Here is a 26,942-nt window from a genome sequence, read left to right on the forward strand (position 1 = left end):
TTTAAGACCACATAAGATTTTCAGCACTGCACTTAGGATCTCCATTATGTGTAAACGCTCTTCTGCTTTATATTTTAAAATGATAGATGTTATGATCATTAATCCTTTAAGAATCGCTGTGACCCGTTCTCGTTTTTCTAATATGCGTGTATCTCTTTTAGTAACCGCAACTTGAAAATCTTTAAGCGATGTTTGTACCTCCATATTTAGCTTTAGAGAATCCAAATACAAACAATTTGACGATGGGGGAAACTTCTTGATTAAAACCTTCCGTTCTTCTTCTGTCAGCATTTGCGCCTGGAAAGTTCCGCTTTCTTCCGAAGCTGTTCTGGGATTCACAGACTTGTGATGTCGGACCCTAGGTATACGCTAACCTCAACATTTACTTACTGTATTTACTGCGACTACGAGATCGGGATAATCCAATTTTTCCTCCAACCTTGGAATTTTCCTTATTAATTCGTGGTAATTCTCTCCTCTACGATTTTTATCTTTAGATTTCCTTTTCCTCATCGCGAATTGGGGACACGATGTGACGCCATAGGCACTTCGGAAAAGAATGAAGATCAGTTAACGGTCCATAGGAAGAGGCTCAAAATACTATTAAGGATTTTATCATTTTGGTAACGCGACGATTAAAAAAATAATAAAAAGTGTATTTTTTTAATTTATTGACCCGTGCAATATTTTTTAGCAACAACCAGCGAAATTAACTGAATATTTTTTCCCCAGGACACTTGGCTATGATACTTTCCCAATTTACAAGAATTTTAAATGATTCATACAATTATCACAAACAAATTTAGAGTTTTGTAACAAAGTTACGAGCACCCCGCTATCGTACGGCCCCGCGATCCCATGATTAGGAGTAAAGAACAACAACCCTAGTCCATAATTACCGAAAACCTGCCCCGAGGAGCGCAGTCTTGACTCTTGTGCTCCCTGCACGTCTGCCTAGTCTTATGCTCTGTGCGCCCCGACGCGATTAATGCTGTGCACCTCAAATCAACAAGAGTCTCCAGACGACGCTTGCAGAGCTTGACTGCCTGCTTCTTGAGATTACCAAATCCACTTACGGTACCTTGGCTTTACCGCCCGAGTGCCATGCCATCTCGATCGCCCACTCTTGGCGTCGCCGCAATAAATACGAAAGTTACAAAAACAAGCGGCATCAGTAACGAAAATTGGCGCGCGAAAGAGGAACCAGTGACGTCAAACAAACAACCCTAACATTTCCCGCCCCCAGTGGATACGTCCGCAACGCAGTCAGACCAAGCGCAACCGCGAAGTAGTAAAACCCGAGATGCTCAATTAAGTGAACGTGTCGGTTTTTAACCAGCCGTAGGAACTCCTGAGCTAGTCGAAAGAAAATAAAAAGAGATTAGAAAAAATAGAATGAAGTTAAGGTACGGTAGAATAAAAATTATTCAAAAAATGGCAAATTCGGTCGAAAATACGAGAGAAAATAGGGAAACTAATGAAGTTCCGGAAATTATACTGGAAGAAAATAATGCACAAGCAGATGCGGGTAATTTTGAAAACGAAAATATTATTATTCAGTTGGTCGAAGGAGAAAATACAATAGAAGAATTAGCAAGATATTTGAACTTAAAATTCGTAACGGTACGGAATAGAGAGTTTGAATGGGGGGAGAAAGATACAAATCAAGCGAAAGGTGCGATCCCAAGAACGACAACACAAACACAGACAGAAAGTACCCCAAACTCAAACAGACCAAACCGTACCTCACATAGGCACAAAATTGGAATATTGTCTCCAAATACTGAGAATGGAAATAGAAAGACAAGAGAAAGAAAATGCGAGAATTAATAACAGAACGTTCAAAATTGATTCTTTTTTAGATAATAATAATGGAGTTTGGAATCAGGCACAAGAATTAATAAATTTTGAAGAAAAAAAAGTGATAAAATCAAAATCAAAGAACTTTTAGAACAAATTAAAAAGTTAAACGATAAAATGGATAGAATTTTAAATTCAAGTCAAAATTTAATTTCTCAAAGTAATAATTCAAGAAATGTGCAAAATACGGTTCATTTCGATGAGACGGAATTAGATTTCAATCAGCAAAGGCACTCGTTAGCAGGTGCACGAAATAAAATAACAATAAATAGGGATAGCGGTCAAGGGGACGAATACTTATTACCGAGACCGGTGCAAAGGCAATCAATTGTGCGAAAATCAAATCTGCCTCAATGTCAAACAGACTTGCTAGGTGGAATAGATAGAAGTAGAGGGACCGATATGGAAAGAGAAGAGATGAATGAAAATAATATGAATGGAATTCAAGCAACTCTCTTTCCTTTCGGAATAATACAAACCCCTTTCCATATAATGTCAAATTGGCCGACTAAATTTAAAAACAACACGGAAAATTGTCCAACTTATTTTTTAAATAATTTAATAAGGTTTAAAAGAGGGTATATAATTAACGAACGAGACATTTCAGAAAATTTAGATGCTGTTTTCGAAGACGAAGCATTAGGTTGGTTTCAGGCAAATAAAAATAATTGGCAATATTTAGATCAATTTAATGAAGATTTTAAAGAAACTTACTTAAAGGAGAGACATACTGAAATAATTAAAAATAAAATAAAATTTTGCAATCAGAAAAAAGACCAAGACATTCATGCTTATGTTACAAAAATTACACAATTATTTGAAAAATTAATGCCACGTCCGAGCCTGGAATGGCAATTAAGAAAGACCTATGAAAATTCAAGAATTGAATATAAAGTGTACGTTTCAAGAAATGCTTTTTCGAGCTTTTCAGAATTAGAAATTTTATGGCGAGAATCGGAAACAGAATTGGCAAAATCTAAAATTAGATGTCAACAATTAAGCATTTTAGATAAAGAGGATAATAAAAATAACAAAAGTAGAAATGATCCAGGAAATGATAAAAGTCAAAATAATATTGAAAATGAGAATCAAAATAGTAATCAAAATCAGAATCGAAATCAACAAAGAAAATTTAGGCCGAGGTATCGTAACCAATAAAATATGCAACAATACAAACCAAGATTTCCAAATGGAAATCCAACATTCTTTAATCCAAGATTTTCAAATAATAATTCCAATTATACTAATAATGAAATATATCCAGGAAATCAGAGGTTTATGCATAATAACAGTAATTTAACAACCAAAACACAGCTGTCCAAGCATTATTGTATGCATTATACTGTATGTATTATACTACACCAGCTCCCAGCGAAATCGCGGTAAAATTTCAGCCACATCCACGTCTAACGACCATGAGATAGGTGATTACAGTCTGTAACGGAATCAATACGACAATCCGGCAAAAGTTTCGTGCACCCTGAGAATACGGAGCGACTCAAGGACTGCTGCCTTCTGCATTTTTGCCGCAAGTGTTTTAGCATATTGTTAACACGAAAGGATGTTTTTCAGGCTATTAACCAGGGAAAGCTTGGCACCTCCAAGAGCGCTGATGATAAGGACGATTAGTTTAACGCAATATTCCGGGTACAATCGTAGCAACTTCTTGCATGAGTTGGACAACTAGATAGTATGTGAGCTAAATGCTCGGGGTGTGCATGGCACGCCCTGCAGCTATTATTCAGAATTTCTTGGCTCAAAATGTGGCGACGGTATGTTAAGGTGGAAATGATACCGTCTTGCTATGCCAAAATGAAACCCTCCGTACCAGACTTCCATCCGGGTGATTTAAGGAGAGCAAAAGTTAGCTCACACGACATTGACTGATCCTCCACATTTATGTGGAAGATACCGTGCATCCTCTTATCGAGGAGCTGTTCACGAAAGTTTTTCTCTTGTGCTTTAGTAATCTGGCCTTTAAGGATTGAGTACTCGAGATTGATAAGATTTTATGCGTTTTGCTTAACCCTAATAATGAAGTTAAGACCAAGTGTTTCAGCAGCCTTATCCTCTGCTTTCTACAGAAACGCTCGTTTGCCCACTTGCTCGTGCATCCTGACTATTTTAAGAAGATGGTCTCTTCCATTTGCATGTTCGTTGCAGATACTTTTCTCCTCGCCAACAGTTCGGAAGACCAAATCTGCTGGATGAGACGTTTGTATCTGCTTCGGAGAGCGCTTCTATCGACGAGCTCAGGGTCTTCAGGGATGCTATTAAGTTTTCCTCGCTCTAAATAAACCTTGGCGCATTTATCTAACCCAAATTCCATTCCGATTTCCTTAGTATATCGTTTGAACATCTCTAGAGCTAGATGCAGTTGCTCTTTGTTTTTAGCATACATCTTAAGATCATTCATGTAAAATACATTTGGGACCTTGTAATTTTGTTCTGCAGGTTTGCTGTAAAAGCACCCGTCGGAATGGCAAAGTGCTAGAGTTAGTGACATTAATGTGAGGCAAAAGAAGAGTGGGCTCAAGGTGTCGTCCTGAAAGACACTTCTCTGAAAGATAACCTTGTTAGTTGTCACACGATTTTTTCCAGATGAGATAGTAAATCTGGTTTTCTAAAGCGGCATCAATCTTTGTATGCACCCCACGATTTGCGGGTGAACCTTTAAGCTTTCCAAAAGACAGATAATAAGTCTATGGGAGATCGAATCGAAAGCTTTCCGGTAATCAATCCAGGCGATCGATACATCGCGCTGGTAGAATGTTGCATCTTTGCAGACACATCTACCGATAAGAAGGTTCTCCCGACATCCTGCTACGCCTTTCTTTGAGCCTCGTTGTTCATACATTTCTTGCCACACAGGTTCAATTGCTCGGACAATCCTATCATTTAGGATAAATGTGAATATCTTATACGGTGTGTTCAGACAAGTGATTGGCCTGTGATTCTTCGGGTCAGCTAAGTAGCCTATTTTAGGCAGGAGTATTGTGTGTCCTTCCACCAACCACTCCGGAATTGGCTCTTACGACTTTAAATATGAGGTCAAAATACGGGCCAAATGCTGATGGATTGAAGGAAACTTCTTTCGTCAAAAGGTCTTGATACTATCTGGTCCCGGAGCGGAATAGTTCTTCATCCCTCTTAATACGTTTTCACCTCCTCGGCAGTGATGGGTGGGTATTTTTCATAATTTGTTATGAGGGCATCACACAGCGTCTTGATGCTATTTATATTTCTGGGTCTTTGCCCAGTCTATGCTGCACTTCGTAGACTTCTCTCCAAAATACTTTAACCTCTTCTGGTTTGGGCGGGTGGTCGACAGTAACTGGATGATCTTGGAGTTGACCTAACTGCAGTTGACCTAATTAAAGGACAACTGAAGCAAAAAGGTCTAGCGATTGAAACCTTGATAGACATTGAAGGAGCCTTTAACTACACCTCTGGAGAGGTAAACAGGGTGGCCATGATCGCCCACGGGGTGCCTATTTCAGTCGTGGAATGGACTTATGTGGAACCGTTGACCACGGGTAAATTGAAATTGGGGGGACAAAAACTCGAAATAAAAGGGTAAGCGAAATATCTAGGAGTCATCCTGGATAAGAAGCTGTCATGGAACGAGCACGTGGAAAAAAAAAGTGCAAGAAAATAGTAGCGAATCTTTGGCTCTGTAGTAGAGCCATAGGGAGGCAGCGACCCTGTGACCCAGACTAACCTATGCGGCAGTCGTCTGGTGGACCAGGGTCGAGCTTTCTACTGAGAAGTCCCGACTGGAAAGAATCAGGGGACTGATTCTGAGAGGTATCACTGGTGCCTCGAAGTCGACACCCACGATGGCCCTGGGTGCACTAATAGATTTGGAGCTCCTCCATCTAACAAAAATAGATGAATGGGCTAACGGTGAGGCACACTTGCCCAGTGATGGAGACAACTGGTTTACAGATGGCTCTAGGAACAAAGAGAACGTTGGAGCAGGTGTATACTGTAGAAGGAACAAAATGGGCCTCACAATAGCAATGGGGTCCTACGCAACAGTTCTGCAATCTGCTTAGATAGCAGGACTGCTTTCATGGCTCTGAACGGAACAACGACTACGTCGCTGCTAATATGGGAGTGCTTTAAGGCACTGAATAAGCTAGCGACAGAAAACCGAGTCACTCTGCTTTGGATCCCTGGACACAGTGGCATCAGGGGCAATGAAATATCGGACAGGTTAGCAAAGCTAGCAACGAAGGAAAATTTGCTGGACCCGAGCCAGTTGTAGGCATTTTCAGTAGGTCGGTCACTGAATATATAAACAGTTGACTGGCTGCGGAACATCAGAATGAGTGGGATGCTGTCTTTGGTTGCAGACAGACTGAAACACTCTTGGGCGTAAAGCTATACCCTCATCGAGCAAAGAAATTCTTAAGCTCGGGAGGAAGGAAGTCAAAATCCTAACAGAAATGTTTATAGGACATGGAAACCTCCGGTACCACAGACATAAGATAGGGCTTGAGGAAAGTCACCTCTATCGTCTGTGCGGATATGACAATGATATAGGGCCACGATTAAGTCTTATAAGGGGATAAAACGGGATCAGTAAAGCGTCAGGGGCTATGACGGTCTCAACCCAGAATATATAATAATAATAGTGTACGAATACACGTAGATACCCTTTAGGTTGAGTACAGCTCCATTAACGTTCACAAAGATCATGAAACGAGTTATTTCTTACTCAACATCATTGGGTTACGGATCAGTAATATATCTGGATGATTCATTGCTTTCTGAGATTTCTCTTGAGGAACTAAATAAAAATATACAAGTAACTTTTGAACTCCTGAAAACTTTGGTTTCTTGACGAATTGGAAAAATGAAGTCTCATGTCTGCTGAACGTTGCAAATACTTGGCGTCAATCTACGGTTCCAATGCAGTTACATTAGAACTATCACAGGAAAAGAAAAAGCATAACGTCTTGTGTCGAATGGAACAGATAAGGAAAGTGAAAGCTTGTAGAATCCAAGAATTTGCTTCTTTTATAGGGCTTACAGGATCCTGTTTCTACATATTAAAATATGGACCGGAGCATATTAACAATTTTGAACGGATACGGTTTTTGTCTCTTGAACAAAATAACGACAATTTTGAATCGGCCATGTCCTTGTCTGGTATTTCAGAAGCGGATATGGAGTGGTGGAGTACAAATATTCCATTGGCGATTATCGCAATAAAATATTTTAATCCGCATATTGAGATCTATTCTGGCGCTAGTTTTACTGTTTGAAGACGTTTTTGTAACAGAAGGCGTGCCCACGGGTCTTGGAAGGGAGACAAAAGGTTAATGGGCAGAAACAAAGTGGAAATAAAAGATTGGAATAAAACAAACTGTGATATTCTTTTGAGGGTGGGTAATTCCACTGCAGTTACCTATATTAATAAAAAAGGTGGCATTCGATACCTTTTTTGTATGGGTTCGCCAAAGAATATTGAAGCGGGTTTTGATTCCCGCAGGCTAGGACCAGAAGGAGAGTATTCCTTGTCACCAAAGAGTTTTCAAGGAACAAATGAATCTCTAGGTTATGTAAGACATTGACTTGTTTGCGATCTAACGTGAAATGTAAGCGTTTTGTATCCTGGAAAAAAATCCAGAATCAATAGCTATGAACGCATTCACGATTGAATGGAATAACTTTTTCTTTTACGTGCTTCCACCATTTTCTCTACTACTGAGAATTCTCCAAGAAATAATCTTTGAAAAAGCTTGGGGAATTTAGGTAATTCTGTATTAGCCAGCTTAAACGTGATTCCCTGTTTATAAATCTTTATTGGAATCCAAACCCATTTACTTTAAACCTAATAAATATTTGTTGCAATCTATTGACAGAAAACCGCACCCACTGTGAAACATACCAGATCGACACATTTAAGGGCTCGATTTCGAACATCTTAGCATTTTTGACGGCAGAATACAATAAGGGTGTTGCGTACGGGTCTCTGAATTCATTTCGGTCAATGCTTGTGAATTTGTATGATCAAGAATAAGGAGAAAATGTTCTTTCCAAGCGTTTTTTAAAGATGTATCAAGAGTGCGACCGTTAAACTCTAAATACGATCGGTCGGAAAAAAATCTCTTTACAGCATTTTAAAAACACATCAAGAAGTATCTACTTAGACTTGCAGTTGATGGCTTAAAGTAATGTTAGCAGGCTGCGGTATTGATACCGATAAATTTAGCGCGTAAAGTACGCGTCACGCTTCAAAATCTCCGGCTAAAAGACAAGATTTTATAATTTAGACCATTTTGAAAACAGCATGTTGGACTAATAAACGCAAACATTTGCAAGATTTTACAATCAAGAATTAGTTCATGTTAACTGAAATATTATTTTCGCTCTTTTTCTACAAATATTGTCTATTTATTTTGGGACATTTTTACTGTAGCTTGCTTTAAGCCGCTACAATTGTTAATCTAGAGGAAGAGGCGCGAACTACAATCATCTGATTAAACGAACTTACCTCAATTGAAGTTTTATCATAATCGTATGAAGCGCCTCTTCCGAAAAGATTAAACCCGCCCAACCCTGTTTAAATAAATTAAACCCCTAATTGCTACAAGTACTGTTTTAAAATGGTAAGGAACGGTTGACGGTAAGTGGAGGGAGGGGCTAGGTGTTAATCTATTCGAAAGAGGCGCTTCATACAATTATGATAGAACTTCACTCAAGGTAAGTTCGTTTAATCATACAATAATCAAACTTCACAGAACGCTCTGAATAATAAGCCTTGAAATGAATCCGGTGACATTCAAAACAAGCAAGGTATTGATTGACCTTATTCCTGAAAATAACAGGCCCTTTTCAGTGGGAACCATAGTTTATAGAGGTCAAAGTATAATGGACAATAAAATTTACAAACAAAAACTTTTGTAATTTTGACCCTTGCAAATTTTAAAGCTACAAATTTTCAATATAATTGCGTTGAAGAACAATTCGGTATATTTATCAAAACTTGTACTTCTCATGTAATAAGACTAGTTTACCTGGTTTTGTTTTGGCACCGCTAGAGTCGTAAATACAAAAGAAGACAGAAATATTTTTATTTGGACAGAAAAGTTAAGATTTATAGGGTCCAAACACTAATTTCCGAATCATAAGTTTAAAACCGTAAGGCCCAAGACTACAAGTAACCAAATATGAGGTCTCAAATACTAAGTTTCAAATGCAAATCTCCAACGACAAATCCCTCGGCAAATCATAATTCATAGAGGCCCAAAAGTTGAGGAATGCAACTGCAGTGTTTATAATGAACCTATCAGTGTCGGATTTGATGTTCTTCTGCTTTAATCTACCATTGGCTACTTCAACTTTCTGGCATAGTTCCTGGTTATATGGACATTTAATATGTCGACCATTCCCATCATTAAGATATGGACTAGTAGCTCTCAGTCTTTTCACAGTGTTGGCAATCACAATTAATAGATATGTGATGATTGGCCATCGTAGACTTTATTGCAAGTATAAATAAAAATATTGTATCCCTGCTTTAAATGTCAGGTTTTAATCAAATAGAAACCAGAATTAAACCAAATAGATACCGATTTAGGGTCTTATCAGTTTTGTACAGTTTACAACAGGTCTGTGATTAAAATTTGCGCGATCGACCTGGGTCTATCCGACCGTTATTGGGAAAATGGTAACAGGATGTAAGTTGTGAACGTATTGCACTTGGTTCCACTTGGTTTTTATCGTACGAATGGCACAAGAAATTAAATACTAACAAACACAAAAAAAAGTTTCAACCCGGACTCTACCTGGTGTGTATATGAGAAAAGTCGAAAGTGCGTTTTCATCCGGTATATTCCTGGTATCTTTTTGCGGCTACCAAACTAGGTTTCCACCCTATTCTTGTCCAGTCACCGTAAGGTATTTTGGATTGATAAGAATTGTTAAGAATAAAATCCATCTTATACTCGGTTTCTCTACGACGAATGAAACCAGAAAAAAACTCGGAAGCACAAAAGGAAGTTTCAATTCGGGTTCTACCAGATCTCTACGAGCTATTAAAAGCAAGTTTTTATCCGGTCTATTTTCAGTACCTCTCTTGCAGACTCAAGACCCTACTTTGATGCTGTTTAACCTCCCCTTCAATAATTACCCTAGATTCAATCTTTTGAGCATACAATTTTCGAACTTCATGTAAATAAAGTAAAAATTATTTTTTACTTAGGTTAATTGAATTCATTGGTCATCTTAATGACTGAATGCACACTCAATTAAACAAAAAACATTTAATTCAAGATTTAACCTACCCGTGTAGAAATTTCCCCGGTTTACCCTACTATAACAAGGTTTCTGGTCGGATTCCGGCTGGGCTACCCCTGGCTGTGTTTCATGGACAGGAACCGGTCGGGAGCCGGTCAGGCTACATTTTTCTCGAATCACCAAATCGGGAGCCGGCTGGTTACTGGCCGCGCCAACCCTGGTTATATCTCATGGTCGGGAGCCGACCGGGCGCTGGTCAGGATAATTTTGTTGTCAATTCTTTTCAAAAAAACATTACATTTTCCTGAATGTTTTAACTTATTAAATAAAACTGTTATCAATTTTGGTATGTGCGTCCGCAGAAATATTACAATTTTCACTATTTTCAGACAATGTTTAATCTGTTCATATTCAAATTTACTGCCATGTATATCCCCTTCTGTGTCTAGTGACTGCGTAGACACTCACTAATTTTCAGTTTCGCACATCAAAGGAGGCTGCTTATTGCCCTCACGTCGCGTAATTTCCTAGAAGTTTGCAAATAAAATCGAAATCCGTAATTTAAATCAACCTTGTTTCAGTTATGAGTCTTAAAACCCCACTTAGATCGCGGAAAATTATTATTTTTAATTAAATTATACTCTTGTAAATAAATTTTTTTCTGTATACCTTCCTAAACTAAAATCACCACGTGGTTTCCAACGTGAAACAATTATTACGAGGTTCTATTATGAGTGGTTGAAATTCTACTCCAATTTCCTTTCCAGAATGGATAAACTTGATTTTACCTTTAAAGTTCACCGTATTCTTTACGACCAGCTTTAAAAGACAAACCAAGTTACCAATTTCTCGCCTGAAGCAATATTTTTTACCGCTTTGGGCAGATTATCCAAACGGATCCTGGCCGGTATTCAAGCTGGGATCCAACCAGTTTACCGTTAAGTTTTTAGTTAGATCCCGGCCGGATGCCCCGACCAGCGCCCGGCTTCAACCGGGGCTACCCGGCCGGATCCCCAATTGAATTCCTACACGGGTAATTGACATTAATTATTTATATATAAATCTATACTTCTTTGAAATGCGTAATTACAGAAAAATATTTTCTCTTAATTAAAAATGCTGAAAATTTGTATGAGAATGATATTCTTCATGGAAAATTATTAAGTATTGTCAATTAATAAGTAATTATAAATTGTTTTGTCGATAATTATTGAAAGTTTGTGTATTGAACAGTCATGTGCCAGGCGAAAAAATTATGTATAGATTATATATAGTGGGAAGTTTTATATACAATATTCATGTGTTTTATATAAAAAATATATAAAACAAATGAATATGATATATAATACTACACACTATGTATAAAATATACATAATATTTCCGCCTGGGGTAGGTGATTGAGAATCACAACAAATTATAAGAATAAAATATTTTCTATCCTAACAAAAAATATTATGTATGAAATAAAAGAATTGACAAATATATTGAAATATATTTTTAATAATTATAATTAAATTCACAGATATCATTAAATTTTTATTAGAGTAATACGGTTAAATTACTTGCAACATGATATTATGGAGAAAATCATTTTTTTTCAACAAACAGTACCACTTCTAAAATTATTTCTTGAAAAAAAGATCCTACTCCATCTTCACTCCATCATAAGTTTTGTTGTTCGATTCCGAATGGATTGAAGATGGATTAGGATCTTTTTTACAATAAATAATTTTAATTTGAAAATATTATTTTCCATCTAGTCTTATTAAGACGTTAAGCATTTTCTGTTCTTGAAGATTCTTAACGTGATCGATATTGTGTAAATTTTCTGCCTTCATGGTTTGGATGGTTGATCTAGTGTCGGTAAGGTACAATCTCTGATGATATAGCGGATAAATTAAAAAATAATTACTTGCATTATTAACACCTCGCTAAAAATTAGCGTTATTTTCTTGAATTAAGAGTTCTTATTCTGATCCCTCTAATAGCTTAATTGGAAAAGCCCCTGACCGGAAATCAGAAGTTTTGTGGTTCGATTCTCAATGAAGTAAAGATGGAGTAGGATCTTTTTTTAAAGAAATAATTTAAATTTGAAAATATTATTTTCCATCTAGTCTTATTAAGACGTTAAGCATTTTCTGTTATTGAAGATCCTGAACTTGATCGATATTGTGTAGATTTTCTGCCTTCATGGTTTGGAGGGTTGATCTGCTGTCGGTAAGGTACAATCTCTGATGAAATAGCAGATAAATTAAAAAATAATTACTTGTGTTATTAACACCTAGCTAAAAATTAGCGTTATTTTCTTAAATTAAGAGTTCTTATTCTGATCCCTCTAATAGCTTAATTGGAAAAGCACCTGACCGGAAATCAGAAGTTTTGTGGTTCGATTCTCAATGGAGTAAAGATGGAGTTGGATCTTTTTTTAAAGAAATAATTTAAATTTGAAAATATTATTTTCCATCTAGTCTTATTAAGACGTTAAGCATTTTCTGTTATTGAAGATCCTGAAGTTGATCGATATTGTGTAGATTTTCTGCCTTCATGGTTTGGAGGGTTGATCTGCTGTCGGTAAGGTACAATCTGTGATGAAATAGCAGATAAATTAAAAAATAATTACTTGTGTTATTAACACCTAGCTGAAAATTAGCGTTATTTTCTTAAATTAAGTGTTGTTATTCTGATCCCTCTAATAGCTTAATTGGAAAAGCACCTGACCGGAAATCAGAAGTTTTGTGGTTCGATTCTCAATGGAGTAAAGATGGAGTAGGATCTTTTTTTAAAGAAATAATTTTAATTTAAAAATATTATTTTCCATCTAGTCTTATTAAGACGTTAAGCATTTTCTGTTATTGAAGATCCTGAACTTGATCGATATTGTGTAGATTTTCTGCCTTCATGCTTTGGAGGGTTGATCTACTGTCGGTAAGGTACAATCTATGATGATATAGCAGATAAATTAAAAAATAAATACCACTTTTCCAATGGATTGATCTTTTTTTTTTGCCAAACAATAATAATTGAGAGTTTCTAAAACATCTTTTTAGAGGAATATTACTATTTACGTGTCTAATATTTGATTTAGGAAGAAACAGGATTTCTTTTTATCAGAAAATATTAACTGTTCTAATCTTTTTATTATATTTATTGGAGAATAAGGACAGCCAAATGTATGAAAAATAATTGACTACTCATCTCGAATATTGAGACGAAGAGACAATTGGGTATAAACCCAGTACTGTTATTGTTCATATAAACTTATTTCCTGATGAGTATTAGATTGAATCTTGAACTCAACATTTATATTTTTCAGTATAATTGGATTAATTGTGATCCTGAAGGACTTTTTTTCAAATATTTGCTTAATAAAGAGATAAAAAGATATTTTTATTGAAATAAACAAGTTTGACATTGTAATTATTTAAATAATCCACCAGACAGAATCAAATTAAAATATGTAGCCTGAAGTTCTTTAAAGCGTATAACGTAGAATACTTCTAAAAAACAGAACAAATGTATATTATACTCTTCAAAAATCGTTTCAAATATTTAACGACACAGAAAGTTAAAAAAAGTAATTCTTCAATTAATTGTTTTAGATTCATAAAAAGTTCCCTTAGCTGAATCGGTTAGGGTTTTGGGCATTTGATAAATACTCAGTGCGTGCGTGCGATCTCGGGTTTGTTTCTTAGTACTTGCGGATTTTTCAGTCCACTATGCTTAAGCGTCATAATCAAAAAAATTCTATTAATAATATTTATGAAAAATAACTTCGAATATCCTTGATATTTATGTCACAGATATTATTTTTTCTGATAAATAACAAAACTTATTTTTATTCGTCCATATTGGTGTGAGATTATAGAGAAACTGTTTTGATGCAACACGTCCTACATTAGTAGTTTGAGCTTTAAAAGAGGGTCTAATTTATCTTAAATACAAATCCTACTTTGACGCTAAACGTGGAAAACGGCCGATTTCGGACGCTTTCAACGTCAAAGAAGGGTCTGAATTACATTGAAATCGCTGCTTATTTAGAACCTACTTTACAGCTTCCAGCTCTTACTAAGGTAGGTGTTATAGCTTCAAAGTAGGGCCTAAATTTCGATTCGGGAAAACTAGGTTTCCAAAAGGGGTCATATGCACTAATGAAAATCAAAGTGTAAATCAATCCTCTTCTCAGTTCCACCCGGTTCCTATCTGGAATATGAAACCAGGGTTCGAACAAATTAAAAACAATATAAAATACAACCATTGCAATGGATATTTTATATATTAAAACATTTTATATATTTTACATTATATATCCATCATATCCAATTATATCCATTACATCCATTATATCTATTATATCCAATAATATCTATTAGCCAATAGTCTATCTTTTTCAATCCCTATATTGCTACCTAATTGAATCTTTTTCTAACTTTTTAAAATATAACGCAATATATTAGCGTGATTATCTAGAGGGTGCGGCATAGGCTTTGGTTAGATTATTTAGGTCGAGTTCGAATCCTCATCCGGTGCGATTTTTTATAGCGTTTGAGCATGCTATTATATTTGTAAGTATCCGTGCATGTAATTGCATGATTCCAAAAATAAATAAATCACAGTTATTATATATAAACTATTGTTTGTAAGATAGAACTCGCTCAAGTACCGGACATAAACTGGAGTGAAAACCCGGGTGCATTTCAAACAGGAATATGACAAGGACCGGGTAGGGTCAAGTACCGCATAGAAACTGGGAACAAAAACCGGGTACATATCCGAAAGAACCGGATAAGATCCAACTTTTACCCGGTTCTTATCTGGAGATTCTACTCGTAATTTTAGGCAGGGATGCTACATAATTTACTACAATCATCATATACTATAAATTATAAATTTTAAAATACAAGCTTACATTTAAAACCCTTAAATTGGAATATTCTGAACTAAATAGTCATGACACAAAACATTTTTCCAGACTCTATAAACCAAAATATCTAGTATTAATGGTACTATCAAGATGGATTTCGGGTTTTGGAGCATTGATTGCAACTTGGTTTAAGCGATGGGGACGATTTGGACTTGATCCTGAAATTGGATCCTGCTCTATTCTTCCTGATGTCAATGATCGCAGTCCTAAAGAATTCCTATTTATATCAGCTTTGTTGGAACCTTGTTTTGCTATAGTTGTTTGTTATGCAAGGATTTTTTATATTGTTCGCGAAAAGGCCATGCAAAGCAGAAGAAGAGAAAGATCTGCTATTGACCTCGTTAAAGCCAGTATTGATGTTAATGTAAGTAAACCAATTTTTATTTGATAATAATTGTAGGAAACTTTAATTCAAGGTTAGGCAGCAATTTTCTATAATTAAGTATGAAATAAAAAAATTTAATCAATTAAAGTATATCTTATTTCCGATTAAATGTACAAACAATTGTCAGGAATCACCTATAGGTTCGAGTTTTCTTCATACATTCACAAGTACCATCGAGAATTGTTATTCTTCTCTAAAACATTTTAGGGCAAAGTCCACAAATCCAAAGATTAATTCAATTAGTAATAATTCATCTGAATGCTCTAAATCTTCGGACCAAGAATCTTCCAACTTCTCCAGCAGCAGTGTAAAGATACCACCAACTGAAGAAAACGATCATCAGAAGTTCATTTTAAGATTGAAAAGTATTAGAAGTGAAGATAGAGTTACGAGAAATAATTCAAATCTTGAAATATCAGATTTTTCAAAACGACTGCTGACAGTTCCTGAATTGCGATTAGCGAGACCGACTAACGAGGAGAAATTTGAACTAAACAGCACCAGTTTTACAACGATTAATATCGAAAATATTGAGTGTATCGATTGTGCTCAGAACCAAAATTTTCAAACCAATCCAAGTTCGAATAATAATTCAGATTGTGAACATTTGGATAATCAACCAAATTTGGATTCCAGGAGCCAAAATGAATCCCTCGATCGACGTAATCTGCGGGTACCCAAAATGTTCATCCATTCTTTAGAATATTCTCCTGAGCATTTGCTAACGCCCTATAATAAAAGATACGATGAAATTTCTGTAGATTATGGGAGTTCAAGGTCAGAATCTCCCTCAGAAAGAAGGAGAGTAAGGAAAGTCATTGGCTTCCGTAGGAGGTCTAGGTTTAGGAGCATTCGAGGTCGAGGTTTTGAAACTGGGAAGATGGCTGTTAAAGAAAAAAAATTGCTGAAGATGATTCTAGTTATTTCCTCTTCGTTTCTGATCTGTTCATTGCCAATTACTATTACCAAAACGTTTAGGGATGTAATTGATTGGAGAGGTCTTAATATCTCCGGATGTATTCTCATCTACCTGACAACTTGTATCAATCCTCTGATTTATGTTATAATGAGTTCAGAGTACAGAAGTGCATATAAAAATGTTATGCTCTGCAGAAGTGATTCTTCAGCACAGATGGCAAATTTTGCAATTGCCCAGAATAAAAAGAAGAAAACGAATTCAGGAAGAAAATAAGGTGTAACTTTCCATTTTTAGTTAAAAGTCGAAATACTATATATTTTGATTCACAATTGTTCAAAGTGTCATTAGTTTAACAATCTCAAGGGGCCACGGTAATCTGAATAAATTAGAGAATGAAAATCTTGGTGAGCTATAAATGACCAGTAGAGACTTTATGGAAACCCATATTTTGTGCAAGGCGGGAATCTAACCCGCAAGCAGACGGTGTGGTTCCAAAGCCCACGCTTTAGCCCCCACAACCATCGTCCCATTCCCATAAATGACTGTTTAATATAATAATAAAATTGAATGTGATATAGATCTACTTTTATTCATTTCAATTAAGTATGTTTTGTAAAAGACACCTGATTTAGTAAAACCTCGTTAAAATATATTACTACGTATAGGTAAGATTAGAGTCGAAATAAGATACGTCGTGCAGAGGCACATAGAGACGTTCGTATTAGCAAATATAATTGAATCGGCGAGCCGTCTGGAACTCTGTACCAGAAAGCTACAACCAATATCACGCAAGCGCAATAGTGCTACATTACCGGTGACGGTTTGCGAGTTCGCGCCATTCTCGACTGCACCTTTAAACACCGTATTTTTGTTTCCATTAGTGTGATCTATATTTTGTATAATAATCAAATTCCAACCTAAAATCTTTAATCTTTAACCTCTACTAAACGCCACTTTTATAAATGTTCTAACTGTTACAGTGCGACAACTCCTCAATCAATTTTTATTTTCCCAGAACAGAGTACATTTTTTCTATAAACTCTTCTTTATTCGTATTCAGCCTTCTTATATTTCGAGAGAAAGTTTTCATTATGTTTTGAAATTGAAGAATACATTTTCCGTCGCTCTTTAAAAATAATTTTCAGAACCCACGAAATTTGAACCGCTAAATTCTTGAATGATTTTTTCAGAATGGGCTAACTTCTTCTTGCCAAACTCATTTTTTCCCAATTTAGCAAATTTATTTGTTTTACGTTATTTTTTGTTTAAACTGAAAATTGCACTTTTAACCGCGATCATCAGCCGAGACTGTTGCAATTTTAGGTTTCTGTCTCTTTGAGATTATAAACTTCCACAATTTACTTCTCGGAACTGGATAATATTTTTTAATCATACTTTTCTGGCCTTCATTCCAAAATACATCAGCTCGGGACTAACTTTTCTTTTTATCTTTATAGGCTGATTTCAATTTTATGGAATGTTATTTCGCCCTCGTAAAAAATTTTGTTTTTGTTTGTTTTCTAAATATGTAATAATGCAAGCCTTCAAATATTGTTTCAGGAATAAAATTAAAAATAAAAGAAATAAACACCGATGGTTAAAAGATGGCTAAAAAGAACTCTTGCATTAAACGCAGAAAAATATAAGTCACATATCTAAATTAGAATAGAAGTGCTAGATTAAATTGCCAAGAAGCAGTATAAAAGCGAAAGTAACGTAAACTTATCTCGCCATTTTGTGCCGTGTCATCTTCCGCCAGCTTCACGCTTGGATGCTTCTGTTCCGCTCCCCTGAGCGTCTCTTGACGGCCTATCCGTTTGTATAGTTAGTGCTGCTTCAAAAGTTGTTTACGTCAGGCTTCTCTCAACATATACTGTGCTGGGTTCAGAAAATATAAAAAAGTTCCCGTGGCTGTGCGGACTATACCCGAGGCTGGCACATAATGGCGAGATGAATATATAATGAGTCGAGCTATGATATGAACATTAGAATGTCGGAGATATTGTATACGTTGGCAGAGGTAGGTTATTAACTCTCCGCCACCTATTGATTTTATAAATGAATTTGTAAATATGACAAAGTTAAACTCTAAAATATGACTCGAGTAGTAGCATTCCCCAGCAGACTTCGGAAAGTTAAAAAAAATCCTAGGGACAGCACATACTTGCCTTCATTGTACTGCCACTTATGTATATTTTTAGTTTATACAGCAGTTTACTTGTCGCTCACTAAACCCTCTACTGGTACGGTGGTTTGAAAAGACATACGAGATACGGTGGGGTTGCATCGGACCCGACCTACTATTAATTCGGTTTCAGGCTACAAAAATTACACAATAAGCATTTTAATTAATCATAATCTTTATTAGTATTTTTGCAATATCACAAAATTGTGACTATTTGAAAAACTCTAGGAACTCAAAATGGAACAATATCTCCAAAAAGAATGCAAGCATGCAAATAAGTGCCAAATTCAAAAAATGAGAAAAAACAACATTATTTTGCACAAAAGAACTTTTTCCACAAAAGGAAATCCTTATGACATAAAACATAACTACTATAACACAATTAACTTTACTGACAAAAGTAGATCAGAAAAACTTTCTCATTAAATTTGAATATTGACACCTTCTACCGTACTGACTGGTAACTGACTGGTACAGACCCCTTTGAAGTGGAAGGAGACGAGGGGAATGGCACAACCAACACTCGGGTCGGATCCATTTTTTGGTAAAGCTGTCTGTACCCTCAAAATATATCCCTTTAGATTATGCGTTGAAAATATTACACTAATAAATTCAGCTGTTTTGACGTAATTTGCCGAGAATGTAGCCATTGTTTAACGAAAATAGGATATCGATTTAAAAAAATCGAAGAATGACTCAGTCTCAACTATACAGAATCCATCCTTTTATTTCCATTTACAAACATTTTGGTCTTCATACTATTACATCGTGGAGCAATGCCTTTTGGCACGATGAATTTATATATATATTTTTTTAGGGGCAGACTGGGCGGCCGAAGGAGCCCCGTATCTTTGTGAAAAGGCCACGAAATCGCATGATTTGTTGCATAATTTAATAATAATAAGTGATGTTTGTCGGGGGCCCACCAAGCAGGCCCGCAGGCACACAGGCCCTGCCTGCCCCTGTATATTTCGAAAGCACAAAATAAATCCGGTTGCCACGACCGGACTCCATGCATGATTCCAGTATGGTGGATTGTCCATGCAGCAAGGCAGACTGTCGGTACATCGCTTTTTTTGCTAAGTTTAAGCCAAGTTTAACGCATATTTTTTATCAACACAATATATCAATGAGGAAACGTTCGCTTTTTGTATATTGCCTTCTCTCAAGGGTGACTTCAAAAAAGTTTATTAAAACTCTACTACGGCCTTGGTGCAATCAATAAACCATTACACATAGAACAATAGCCTTACTATTTTCAGGAAACTTGTGTTCGGAGGAAAAGGGGCTGCTCCCACTTAAAATGACACATAGTTTGTTAGGATGAAAAATAGATTTCTTTTGAGCTCTTTCTCATGAACTTTTTGTGATTCGAGTCCTTGGAGGCCCTCCTAGTTTAGACCCCGAGTTCCCGATGGATCACATGGAACACCGATAGTTACACCACTGAAATAAAATATTAAGTACTAAGTACCTGCATTGAGCGCTGAACCCTCGTACTGAGAGGAAAGCAAGGGCCTGAGTTGCCTACCTAGTAGCGGCAATTTTTATAAATAATATTATCCTGCTTCTAAGGGTTGTGAAGCATGAACGACGTTTAACTTCCGAAAACTGACCTAGATTGTCTTTTATGCCATCGAATAGGGTTTACTATCCGCGTATCGACAATCGGAATAGATAAAGATCTTTTTATCAACGATTATGTGTATGAACATTATTTTATGAATTAAAGTTAGTGGCTTGTGTGTAAAACCAGAATAATTCTTGTTTGGTTCTGATAAGTGGTAATCCTGTAACGTGAAGGAATCTGCGAGCGAGCATAAGTTGTGGTTCTAAATTTATTTGTTATGTGTGGCTCACTATTTCTGACATGTCCTTTTCTACTCTTTTTGTATCACAAAAGCAACATGAGTATAGTCGAGAGTATAGTGCCAACATATTCAGTGTAGGTCATAGTATCATCCCCCATCGTTGAGATTACCGGGACTTCCCATATTTCCGATACTGCTCGCGATCAGAACTGATTTGTAGGATTCTATAGACTCGGCTAAACACGGTGACTTTCGGATTCAGTCGGCTGTTCGTTCCGCGCATAAGATCGTGGGTCAGATTGCTTCACAGCACTTCACCTCCGCCCACATTTAGCCAAAGACTTCCAAAATTTCTCACGAATGCTAGATTGCAGAGATTTTCAAGAGTTCCTCCAAGACTTCTCTTAATATTTCTGGTGCAGCAATCTAAGATTTCTTAGTGAGTAGCCCCTCGATTATCAAAAGAACCTTTCAGGCTCCTTGCGCCCAAATTGTAACCTGCTACTGTGGGAGTGATATGTAGTTCATCAAGGTATTCCTGACAGAAGAAATGTTTTTTTCTAATCTGTTGGTACTTTGGATGCTTTTGTTGTCGGCGACGTTATATTAACAGTTCGAAACTTAGCTTAAAGCACTAGATAACCTTAGAAGATCACTTTAGTAAGATAAAACAATAAAAAAGACAATGCCGAAAAGAGTTAGCCACATAATTCATCACATGACATCACAACAAAATTTAGTGCCATACCTTGTGCCCAATTATAAATTCTGCCACATAACAAGATTAAAACTTACTACTACTTGGCGTTCATCAGCTCCTACAGAATTTTCAGATTAACACACAGAGGTATACTAACTTCACTTTATACAATAGAAATACACAGAATTGATAAAAATGAGTGCTTCTCTACTGCGATTTCCGGATACGCGAAAGAAAACTCAGGTAATTAATTTCCTCTCAGACTCTCGAAACGGTATTTAGGGCTCAGTACTGCCGTACAAACTAAAAACATACATATGTAAATTCTTATTTGAACTCAGAAGAAAATCGAAAAAAACTATTTTTCCAAAGAACTCTAATATCGAATAAAATTTTGAATTATCTAGATACATTACTTAGGTTACAATAATCTGTTATTATTCTATTTCAGAAATCTAAAACAAATGTAAGGGCAAGCAATTCATTTCGTTTTTAAACTCGCTCCGCAGTCTGTGACTTTTACAAGGCAAAAAAGACACAAAGTTCTGTAAATTATTTTTTTTTATTTGTATGCCTATGACGTTATTACATGCCTTGTACACATTTTAGGACACGTACAGTGCTTTCGTATATTTTTATGTTGTGTTCTTTTACTATTTCGACTTTCCTCATTTATAAACAATTGTTTTTGCACTAAATATTAATAACTATTAATTTTTATTAAAAAAGAGAGGCGTAGATTTTCTTACGAATTCAAAGATACCAAAAACTCATTTTTCATCAAGATTCCACTTATGTATCTTTTTAGTTTCGACGGCAGAGTACAAGTACTTCGTTAGCCCTCTATGACCTATGTCTAATGGTTGTATGACTACACCCAGGCCACAGTCTGGTTGTGGCAACCAGGCTTATCTCATACCTTTGGATGCATTGTTAGAAAAATCTGTACTAGATTTAGTATAAATGTAGTGGAAGCAAGAAAGCACAACATGAAATTAAATTTAGTATACCAGCATACGGTAAATTTAGTATATTCATACTGAATTTATTATAGATGTGCATGAAATTTAGTATACGTGTATACTCAATTCAGTATGAATATATTAATTTTACTGTACGCAGATATACTACATTTAATTTCATGTTGTGACTTATTTCTTCCTTCATGTGTATACTAAATCTAGTACAGATTTTTCTAACAGGGATAAATTCCCTGTGCCAAGCGGTATTGCTCTAACTCCAAATGGAAGGTCCAAGCCCTCAAAGACCGTTTTATATGTACATTAAAGCAGTAAATTTTCTTTCTCTCGTCAAATATTCTAAACTGCTAATAACTGCTATTAAATTAATATGAAAACGTACGGTGCTTCGAGATTCTATAAATATAAAAAGAAACAAAAGCACTTCAACTTTGAAAATTTAAATATTATTTATTACTATAACTAATCGCAAGTAAATCAATATCAATAAAGGCAATTCATTAACCGTAAATAAAAGCATTAACTTCAGTGGACCGATGATATAATGCACAAAATAGAGACAGTTAGAAACTTCTTCTTCACATTTCGATACTATATTTCTTAAATATTAATTTTAACTATTTTATTGCGACTTTTAAATACTCTAAGATAGATTTTTATTTTCATATGTTAATAAATTATTTGCACTACAAGCTAAATGTAGATTGACATTTTAGTACAAAATTAAATAATAATTTATTGATCATTCTTGATGACCATTACTTATGATTAAAATTAGTAATATACAAAATAGATAATACACATATACACCCATTAATTCTACTACATCTTTAATTTTAGTTTTCGCAGTGAATAAAACATTAAAGTATACACTAAAATGACGCCATGCTAATTATTATTTTAATAGCATCTTAACAATATTTCAACAACGGAGATAATGTAATTATGAAAGCAAAATTTTCTGATAGTCTCTGAATTAGTGTCACACTGTCATATACATTATTCTATATTTGCATCCACTTCTGAGCCTGAGTGAAAGTTTTATTCAGCAGACTAAGTTGTAGAAATTCCTCTCTACATGTGATCAAAAGTTTTTTACAGCACCATACATTGAATTTCAGATTAAGGTAAATAATATCAGTATCTAATATAAAATTATAAATTTAACTTTTATATGTGGTAATTAATCTCATCTGCCTTAACCCAAAAATCCATCGGGCTTAATCTTGGGTAAAGTTTAAGAATGAAAAATTTTGTCGCCGTTATGACTGTTAATATAAGTGCATTAAGGTTCCAAAACAATATATTCCACATATCGTAAAAAAATTCTAATAAATTTATTAATGTAATTGGATAATTGTATTCGTATTTCAATACAAAAGTTTAATATTATCATACGAGTATTGAAGTGACAAAGGCGACAAAGTAGTATTCTAAATACGAAATAATATGAATCTCCATTTCAAGAATTAACACTATAAAAAAATGATATTCTTTTTACTGAGTTTTTGTAAAATAATTTAGAGAAGAATAATAGTGAATATCATTATCTCGAAAACGTCTTTTAAACGCTCCTCGATTGTTTCCTCCATTTTCCGATCGAATCGAAATGTTATGATTCACAACATTTTAAATAAAATTTAACTCTTTCTATTTCCAATTCATTCATTTACTGTGGGATATAAACCATTAGAAATTCTTTTTCACGAAATTTATACACTAAGGTAATAAGATTTAATTTAATGAGTACAATTTGTAAAATATTACATCTAAATACACTGAGTTTATTATACTGAGTTGCTGAGATATCAAATTAGGTGATGTTATTCATAAAAAAATATTATCAGTTCCGTTAAAAAAAATGTATTTTATAAAAGATCAATTTAGTCATTGAATGTGATAAAATTTTTAACCTATCTATTAACAAAATGTCTAAAGCAACAAATCACTCGTGAAAAAGGGCCCACATAGTTTTCATACTGCCCTTAGCTGTCAAGCGACGCCACTTTGCTAAAACTTTTGCCAAATATTCCATAATGTAAATTAGCAGTCGTGGAGTTGTGTTTGCGTGTGCGTGCGCGCGCGCGCGTGTGTGTGTGTGTGTGTGCAGTCTAACCTGTTATCTATGCGAGGTGTTGACATTTTTAGTATTTTTAGTTTTTCGCAAATCAATATGTGCGTGAGGGGGGGGGGGTATGTGCGTGCGTGTGTAGTCCATTCAGCCCAATATTAATTTGAAACTAAAATTATCGAACCTTTGACCTGAAAATAAGTAACAAGTAAGACAAGTACATTTGTCGTCTTTTTCGACAACATGAAAATCAAATCGATTTTTTCAGAATTAATTTCCTTCGATTTTAATTTCTAAAGTCAAACCTTTATTTTTTGATAACCTTTCTATTGTTAATGAAAAGAGCTTTAAAGGTCTTCCTTCGAGTTTAAAGCTGTAACAAGAACAAAATGCGGCTGCTCTACCTCAACAAATGTGTATCCCAAGAAATTATTTTTTCTTTAAACTACCATACAATAGGACTACATTTTGACTAAGATTGAGTCCAATAAACCTCGGTCAATTTTTTGGTCCAGGCAGTAACAAGTCCAAGTTTATGAGAAAAAATGTTTCAGTTAAAGGGTTACGAAAATTAGTTTTTCTCTTAAGGAAACTACTACGCAAAATATCTTCAAAGTGATTTTATTAAAATGATAAAAAGAATCAGCTTTTCTTGAAGAAAAAATAATGAATTTAATACCTGCATATTTTGTTTGTAAAGTAAATTAAAAATAATGGATAATTAAATATATGGAAGTATTTACACATTATGCTGTTTTAATAAGAAATTAAATACTCTCTTGAAAAGAAATGTTCAATAACAGAAAATCTAAAATAGCGAACACATATAGACCACAGAATTAACTAAAAAATATAGACTTGAAATACTCTATCCAGCAAAATAACAATCTATTTTGTTAGCTTCAAAGTGCCTTAAACTTTCACTGAATCATACTTCTCATTTCATACAGAAACAATCATAGTTTTTTTCTTAAGTAAAAGTTTTACTACAAGTAAATAATATAAGTGAATAACTTAAAGAAGACTTTTTGCAAAGTTAAATCATACTTCACAATATTTACGCGAAATTTAATTTTGAAACAAAAATTGCATGGATTGAAAGACATTCGTACGAGCATAAAATACATTTGACGTTATACTATCCTCGATATCAGTCTATATATCGAATTTCGAAATATAATGTTTCGATAGATAAGATAATTTGATTACTAATCAAGATTTGCAGGTACAGCAGCACCCTGAAGGGTTTGTACATTAAGAGGCCACTCTTTTTTCTCATCGTCTCCATCTCTAGTGCTAGGCTTGCTGCCATTTTCTGGCATTTTAGTAACTTCCATTGTATTTGAAACTCTCTTTCTATATTGCAGGTAACCTGCTGCACCACACATGCCCAGTCCTCCAAACAAAAAAATGTACTTAAAGGCTCTGAAACATAAAATTGGTTATAAGATTTAATGGTTACTAGGGTTTAGTAAAACGTTGCTGTAAAATAAATAATTATCTTACGCCACAACTTTGAGAACAGTGAAAACACTTTTCAGCTGTTTGATGAAATCTCCCTCGAGTAAAATACCCTCCTCAACCCAAAGAAGTGGTAGCAAAGCATATGGGAAGTTTTTCATCAGCTTTAACTTATCAATAGGTTGGATAAATATATTAAATTGCAGTCTCTTCCTGGCACTCACTGGTGTGCCAGTCATTGGTTCGAACTCTACAAATATCTCATGCTCATCCTGAAAGCGTTATTTCAGTGAATATTTCAATATTTACTTTGCACAATATATTCCACATATAATATGCAATAACTTTTTTTATTAAAATTGTACTACATAATATGTGCCAAAAATGAGTTTAAAAATACCATAACAAATTGTCTTTTTGAGACACCCAAGAAATACTTAAATCTAAAAAAAAACCTTTAATAAATTCTGAATATCTTACAATACAGACGAATATTTTCATACATAGGTCATGCCGAAAGTTTTTAGATACTCAAAATCAGGAAGGCCTACGAAATTTAGAGTAATAGCATTAAAAAGAACGTTCCTATCCCTGAATAGTAAGGTAGTATAGAGCACTCAAGTCAACTGGTTTGGAGCCGGGAGTAGAAAGGCTGAAGGTTAGTTTAAAGTTGTCTGCTTAACGCAATGGAGCTCGAGAGGCGCGATTTTCGAGACATAGTTTTTTATGACTACAAAATTTGATTTAAATCAAGAGCAATGTCATGAGCGTATAATGGAGTATTTTAGGGATTTTCTCCCATAGCATGCAACAGTCTTTAATTGGTTTTTTAAATTTAGACGTGGAAGATAATGTCTGAAGGATAGGCTGCGCTCTGGCAGTCCTCCTACTGCAGTGACGATCGAAAATATTGCTAGTGTGATAAATCTAGTTGGGGAAAAACGTAATATTGTCGTAGAGAATTAACAGCGATCCCAAAGATTGGATCAACCACAGAATAAGAGACGAAACCGCAGCTCATCTTTCGGACATTGTCTTTCACGTATAAATTCAGCAAATCAATTAAAGACTGTTGCATGTCATCGAACAAAGTCCCTAAAATACTTTACTATACACTCATGAAATTGCTCTTGATTTAAACCAAATTTGTTAGTCAAAGAAAATTATGTATCGAAAATCGCGCCTCTCGAGCTTCAAACCAGTTGACTAGAGTTTTCTAAACTACAGTCTGTCAAGTTAAAGCGTGGGTGGCTTTACTCGCAGTCGGTAAGGTGTATCGACATGATTTTGGTGTCGTGACGTCACGTAATCCCAAACAGAAGCCTCGTCGGTGAATATTACCTCGTCCCAATCTCGATCAACATTTTCCTGGGCCCACGCAAGTCGCTTTTCGATGTG

At 35.2% G+C, this 26,942-nt stretch overlaps 2 protein-coding genes across 3 annotated transcripts in view; one reads left to right on the forward strand and one right to left on the reverse strand.

The window, feature by feature from the left end:
* Positions 1-26,942, forward strand: part of LOC117175521 (C-C chemokine receptor type 3-like) — a 135,360-nt gene that overhangs the window by 33,189 nt on the left and 75,229 nt on the right. Inside the window, exons 4-5 of the mRNA XM_033365228.1 lie at positions 9,114-9,363; positions 15,081-15,396. Of these exons, the coding sequence (XP_033221119.1) occupies positions 9,114-9,363; positions 15,081-15,396 (566 nt within the window). The remainder of the gene's footprint in view (positions 1-9,113; positions 9,364-15,080; positions 15,397-26,942) is intronic.
* LOC117174173 (sensory neuron membrane protein 1-like) overlaps positions 18,950-26,942 on the reverse strand; it is an 83,199-nt gene continuing 75,206 nt past the window's right edge. For both annotated transcript variants that reach the window (XM_033363003.1, XM_033363002.1), the window contains 2 exons: positions 25,590-25,816; positions 18,950-25,508 (listed from right to left, as the gene is read on the reverse strand). In XM_033363003.1, coding sequence (XP_033218894.1) covers positions 25,292-25,508; positions 25,590-25,816 — 444 coding nt within the window. In that variant the 3' untranslated portion in view covers positions 18,950-25,291. The remainder of the gene's footprint in view (positions 25,509-25,589; positions 25,817-26,942) is intronic.

Source organism: Belonocnema kinseyi, chromosome 6 (assembly GCF_010883055.1).
Source record: "Belonocnema kinseyi isolate 2016_QV_RU_SX_M_011 chromosome 6, B_treatae_v1, whole genome shotgun sequence".
NCBI lineage: Eukaryota > Metazoa > Arthropoda > Insecta > Hymenoptera > Cynipidae > Belonocnema > Belonocnema kinseyi.